Genomic DNA, 6,552 nt, shown 5'->3' on the forward strand with positions numbered 1-6,552 from the left:
GATATTGAGAATGACTTCAAGGTTCAGCTGCAGAGGCTGATTCCAATGTTACTAGCACCTGAAAATTTAGTGCCAAAAGAAATTGCTGGTCAGAAAGTGAAAGCAAAAGAATTACTACAGTATTTCAAATCATACATTGAAATATATAAAGGAGACGAGTTGCCAGAACCAAAATCCATGCTTGTTGTAAGTTTACATTGTACTGTTAAGCTTCTTCATTGTTCTACAATACTCGGGAATAATGTGTTGAATTTAGTATATTGAAATAGTTTCATTTTTAAATTACATGAGCTGCTTTCCTAGAGCATTTTCAGTAATTTTTCTCATTGAAGCATTGCGTGATGATATTGTTCTGGGTGGCTTCCAAACTCTACCCCTTTCCCTAAACCTCTCCAGTCCTTTTCCTTCACCTCCCTCCCCCCGCCCCCCCCCCCCTCCCCCCTTCCTACCCCTTCAACTCTTCTGCCAGAAGGAGCAGCCTCTGGCTCCAAAAGCTGGTAAAAGTTGAACTCTCTTGTTTTTGTGTGTGTGTGTGTGTGTGTGTGTGTTTGTTCTCCCGCTGCTGCTTGGTGAGTAATTGATAGTACTTTATATTATATGCTGTTCTGCTTCATTTTGGGTTTTTATATCTGATGCCAAAAATAATTTTGAGATGTACATGTTTTGATGGGCGATCAGCAATCAGTATTAAGAATTGGTTTGGAGCCATGGTTAAACACACACGTAGTAGGCAAAGGTGAAATGACAAATACCATTGTACAAAATGAAATGCTACCTTACACTATAAAATAATATAACAGAAACAAAACATAGAGGTAAACAATGAATGGCGTGTAATCTAGGATGGAATGTAACTGCATTGAAGCATGGTCTGGCCTCGGCAGCCGGAGACTGTGGTCGTGTGTGCGCGTTTTGCATTTTTTTAAAAACTTAAAGGTGACCCTCATAATTCTGTCATTCTTCTAATGAAAGAAACAAAACTGAAATTTTGCAACTGAAAAAACATGCGTTTGACCAATCACACAAAGATACTGTACGTATCTCAGGACTGGAGTGAGGACAAACCTATTCGCTATCAGTATTGTTGGTATCCACAATACCTCCAGGTAATGCTGTATCGACAAATCATGCTCAATTCACATGGTAATAAAAATAATCATCACAGAAACTTCGTAGGTTTTAGCTATGTTTCAATAAGTTTCTTGACTATTGCTAATAATAAAAATTTGTTACTGTAGGTTTCTGCTAAATTATTAATCAAACCCTTTTTCTTTCATTTAGTGACCAAAGAATGTTCTTTGTGACAGTGGAAATAGTAGCATATGTTTATCAAGTATTAGGATATGTTTGTATGGCAACCTGCTCACTCAGTAACACCACTGTTCCCTGCAGGCATTACCTTGCAATTTTTCACACCGGTAGTTTGTGTTATGTGTAGTGGTATGAAGTGAGAACAACGTTCTCACCATTGTTTGATCATAGTAACAGCAATTTGTTGATGCCAGAAATGTTACTGGCAAGGAGAAAGAAGAGGCGGTATGGTGTGCCTACTTTGAATGCAGAATGCTCACGCTAGAGATACTTGCACCAGTCAAAAACTGAAAAGTTATTCATAGTTTTTTTTTTTTCCTCCAGACAGTTTTCAATTAAATGTTAATTGGTACTCAAACTAAGATAACATTTTACTAGCTTTTGTCTACAACTACTACATGTAATACATCTGCCACATGTAGAGTTTAATTATGATAATTTACTGAGTAATGTTAAGTGAAACAATGTTATGAATTCCCAAAAATTATTAAATTATGGAAGGTCAAGAATGCAATAATGAAAGGACAGACTGCTACTTACCACATAAAGAGTTGCAGATGAGCACAATGAAAAGACTGTTAAACATTTAAGCTTTCAGACAAAAGTCCTTTGTGTGTGTGTGTGTGTGTGTGTGTGTGTTTTTCCTCTTTCAGGAAAAGGACTTTTTGTCTGAAAGCGTATATGTTTGTCTTTTCATTGTGCCCATCAACTCAACACCTCCCCTTTGTGGTGAGTAGCTGTCTATCCTTCCCATATTGTTGCAAAAATTATTGAGCCTAATTTTACCCAATATGATGTAGTTTTGATGATCTGTATTCCTCTGGTTCTAGATAATTGTGTGTTAAAAACATGTCTGAAATAAAATAATCGATCATAGGTCTCACTCATCATATTATTTTCAAAGCTAACAACAAATAGAACTGTCTGTATACGGTTTCTGGGAAACGGTGTAATAAGCAGCAGTCGGCTTGACAGCAGCATGGTTAGTGACTTTAAAACAGCCAATCACAGCTAAAGTTTCAGGACAGGTAGCATTGATCCCTGTCGGAAACACAGACCAGCTTGATACACTTGCTTGGCTTGGCTTGGCTTGGCTTGGGATGGAGCAAGCAGCAAGGTCAACAATGATGCTGCAAATTAAATATGTCACTGTTTAATTGTAACGGCCAGATCAACGATGTGGTTGCAGCACAAATACACCATTACATCCATGCTGCCTTATATTGTGATATACAGTTAAATTAGTGCATTTTACAGCACAGCAGTGATACTGTCATGCAATAACTGATGTGTAGTTAACTTTATAGTGTCATCTTTCTTATAACAAACTATCTTTATTTCATCTTTAACATAATGCAAATTTCGAGATTTAGCTAAGAATGTCAACACTGCTAATGTTGTGAAACAAAAACTATACTTGTAACTGTCAATATACAAGGCACATGGCATCTTATTACTATGTTCTTTTGTTCCAAAGAATAAGTAACATGTCCCAGTAAACATTATGGCAGATATGGTCGAGGCTTTTCTACATTATGATTGTCTGCTTCCAAACTGAGAGTTTTCAGTTCCTCTTACTACCTGGTAGTATGTGTATTTTCTGCAAGTTATCTTTTGCTACATCTGCATATATCTGAAACTTTGTGAAAAGTCCAGTTCATGCATGTAACTTCATGAATACCATTTAAATAAATTTATATTTAAAATAACTTTTAAGCTGAATATAACCCCACTGCTTATTACTTCTACTTGTTTAATGTTCTGAAATTAATATTTATTGTTCCACTTAAAATTCATATAATCATTATTTGTTTTCAGGCAACAGCTGAGGGTAACAACTTGGCTGCCGTGGCAGTAGCAAAAGACACTTACAAGCATGACATGGAAGAAGTGTGTGGTGGCACAAAGCCGTACCTCAGTTCAGCTCATCTTGAGGCCGAACATAATCGTGTTAAAGAGAAAGCAATACACCAATTCCGAAGTAAGCGTAAAATGGGAGGTGATGAATTTTCAGAAAAATATAGGGAAGCTCTTGAAAAGGTTAGTGGTACTTCAGTAAGTCAGTGTTTTATCGAACAAATGTATATCAATTACAGGAGATGTGAAATTTACCAAACTTATCGTCCTAGGATTTGGATGAAATGTTTGTCCAATTTAAACTGCACAATGAAAGCAAAAATATATTCAAAGCTGCAAGGACACCTGCTGTTTTCCTGTCAATTGCTGTTGTCTTTTACTTGGCATCTGGGATTTTTGGATTGTTGGGAATTTATACAATGGCAAATATGTGCAATTTAACGATGGGAACATCACTTTTGGTGCTCATTTTATGGGCATATATCAGGTATAGTACACATAATAAAATTTTATTTTATTATAGAACAAATTGAATACAATTCATGTTTCTTACTGCAACTGGTGGATGTGTGGTTTTCTATAGGTACAGTGGAGAGCTGTCTGAAATTGGAGAACAACTTGATGAAATGGCCAACTTCTTATGGCAAAATGTAAGTCACATTACAATACATTCTTCTGGTCCAATTTTTGGTTACCTGCCTAACCTTAATTTAACGGTTGATTGTTATGCTGTCAGCATTTTCAGTTTTAAAAAAGTGCAAATGCACATTTTAATTTTTCATTGATTGTGGTGTTGAGTTTTGACGGAACATTACAATATTTTCAGGTAATGAAACCAGTCTATCAGCATTTTGTGGAAGTTAGCATCCAGCAAGCTGTAATCCAGGCAACTGAGTCGGTAACGAGCGTTAATTCAACCCAAGCCAATGGTAAATTGAAACATACATGACTATTGGTGAATTAGAGAATGTCCTTATTTTTGTGATATGTGTGTGTAATGAAGAGTGATTCAATGAGGACAGAGAATGTGATACTTAAGAAACTTTTAAGTATGGCGTCTCAGTGTCAGCCACGTCAGTGCCTAATGTAACTATCTTCCAGTGATAAATCGATATCTCGTGAATGATACCATATTATATGTTATCATCCTTTGTGGATGAATACTAATTTACATAGTCGCTTTTTGTTTAAAAGTTCTACCTCCCTCAGATCTTGGTTTTGCTATGCGAATGTGATTCAGATAAGCAGTGCACACACAATATTTTAAGAGGATATGTAGAGTTACTTAATACTCTAATGATAATAAACTTGAGTGGTAGCTGTATTTTAGCACTGCGAAGATTAATATTTTATGCAAAAATCAAATCTTATGACATATATAATTTCAGTGATTTTTAAAAGTTTGTAATAGTACAAAAGGGTGAAAGAGCATAGCTGTTGCAGAGGAGTTGAATTGTTGTTCATGAATAAATTTGTATGTACTTTTGGATATTTCTACCATCTTAAACTGGAACATAAAAGTTTTTCTGTACCAAGTTTTTACACTTGTCATTTTGGTTTATTGTTTTCCACTGAAGTTAGTAATCTCCATAGTTTTTTGTTACTTTTCCAAATTAGTATGTCAGAGGAACTGGAAAATATAAATCAAAGTTTTACATGATGAAAGGGTTGTGGATTTATTTAGTTCAAACTCAAATTATTTAAAATTGGTACTTTGTAAATAAAATCTGATTTATTTTAAATTCTTGTTGTACGATAATGTTAAAGATTTCATTACATTCTATTTTGTAATTTTCTTTGCATAGCAGCAGCACACAACTACTGGGTAGCAACACTATTATTGTTGTTGCAATGTTGTGCAGAATTCAAGTGTTCTGTATTATGAAGTTTTGAAGTGAACTTTGTTATATTTGCACTAGAGTTATATGAATTTACATCAGATATATGAGAGAAATTATTTTCTACAGTTGTTAATGTGTTTGTAAAAATACGAATCCATATCAGTTGTTAAAGAACTGGAATGCTGGTTCGTGAAATTAGAATTATTAGTTCCTATTCAGGACTGTGCCATAATGTTGACTGCCCAGAAATCTTGCCGCTATGCAGATCAAGATGTGGGATAAATTTCACAGCATGAATAATTGTGCTCAATGTAATACATTAAGCTTGTTTATACAGTAAATTTTGTAACATCATGTTGTTAATAATGACAATGAAAAAGCTTCCTGTAATTATCACTGGGTTTGGTGAATAAATCCTTATTTTTGTATTTTCTGGTGACTTATAAATGGTGACAAAAGCTGATATGAACACCCCCTGCTCTCTCTCTCTCTCTCTCTCTCTCTCTCTCTCTCTCTCTCTCTCTCTCTCTCTCTCTCTCGTGTGCGTGCGTGCGTGCGCGCGCGAGTGTATACCTGTCCCTTTTTCCCCCTAAGGTAAGTCTTTCCACTCCCGGGATTGGAATGACTCCTTACCCTCTCCCTTAAAACCCACATCCTTTCATCTTTCCCTCTCCTTTCCTCTTTCCTGATAAAGCAACCGCTGGTTGCGAAAGCTTGAATTTTGTGTCTGTGTCTGTGTGTGTGTGTGTGTGTGTGTGTGTGTGTGTGTGTGTGTGTGTGTGTGTGTTATTGTCTCTATCAACATACCAACGCTTTCATTTGGTATGTTACAGCATCTTTGTTTTTAGATATATTTTTTCCCGCGTGGAATGTTTCCCTCATATTCAGTGTGGCAAAAGTCAGAAGAAATACATGAATTCAAGGGGTTGGCAGAAGGAAGTGCTGATCCTAAAGAGCATGGTTGTGAGCCATTGCATGTCAAGTGTTTTAAGTCCATAGAGAGTAAATCACAATGGACTTACTTGTAACTTTTTGTACAGATTGCTAACCATTCCTTTAGCTATATTATCTCTGAATGGACAAAAAAAAAATCAAGTCCTGCAAAATTGTTTACTTGTAACAGTGTTCTTACTTTTGTTAACATCATATTTGTCAAAAAATACCTGGGAAGTTTTTAAAGTATATGTGTTTCTTGTACTAACTTACTTCAGAGACTAGGAGAAGAGAGACACTTCACATAAGAAAGAAAAAAAGAAATGATGGACAGTAATATTCGCAAAGTAACAATGTGAGGTTTTCTGTAGTGACTGAATTAAGTAAGCAAGTGTTTCCAAACTTTCATGTCATTTTCCTTTGCATTGGGAAATAATACTACAGAATCAAAATGTCTCGCATAAATAAACTGCTGTTCTGTAAAATACTCGGGGAGAAACTAAGAGTGTTTGTTAAGTGTAGTCACAACACAATAAGTTCACAGCTCGCGGTCTAGTGGCTAGCGCTGGTGCCTTTGGATCACGGGGTCCCGGGTTTGATTCCCGGCCGC

At 35.9% G+C, this 6,552-nt stretch overlaps 1 protein-coding gene across 4 annotated transcripts in view; it reads left to right on the forward strand.

The window, feature by feature from the left end:
- The window catches only part of LOC124619345 (atlastin), a 134,288-nt gene extending 128,851 nt beyond the window's left edge, over positions 1 to 5,437 (forward strand). For all 4 annotated transcript variants that reach the window (XM_047145790.1, XM_047145703.1, XM_047145960.1 and 1 more), the window contains exons 7-11: positions 2 to 186; positions 3,130 to 3,351; positions 3,441 to 3,655; positions 3,752 to 3,818; positions 3,995 to 5,437. In XM_047145790.1, coding sequence (XP_047001746.1) covers positions 2 to 186; positions 3,130 to 3,351; positions 3,441 to 3,655; positions 3,752 to 3,818; positions 3,995 to 4,117 — 812 coding nt within the window. In that variant the 3' untranslated portion in view covers positions 4,118 to 5,437. The remainder of the gene's footprint in view (position 1; positions 187 to 3,129; positions 3,352 to 3,440; positions 3,656 to 3,751; positions 3,819 to 3,994) is intronic.
- The last annotated feature ends 1,115 nt before the right edge of the window (positions 5,438 to 6,552 follow it).

Source organism: Schistocerca americana, chromosome 1 (genome assembly GCF_021461395.2).
Source record: "Schistocerca americana isolate TAMUIC-IGC-003095 chromosome 1, iqSchAmer2.1, whole genome shotgun sequence".
NCBI lineage: Eukaryota > Metazoa > Arthropoda > Insecta > Orthoptera > Acrididae > Schistocerca > Schistocerca americana.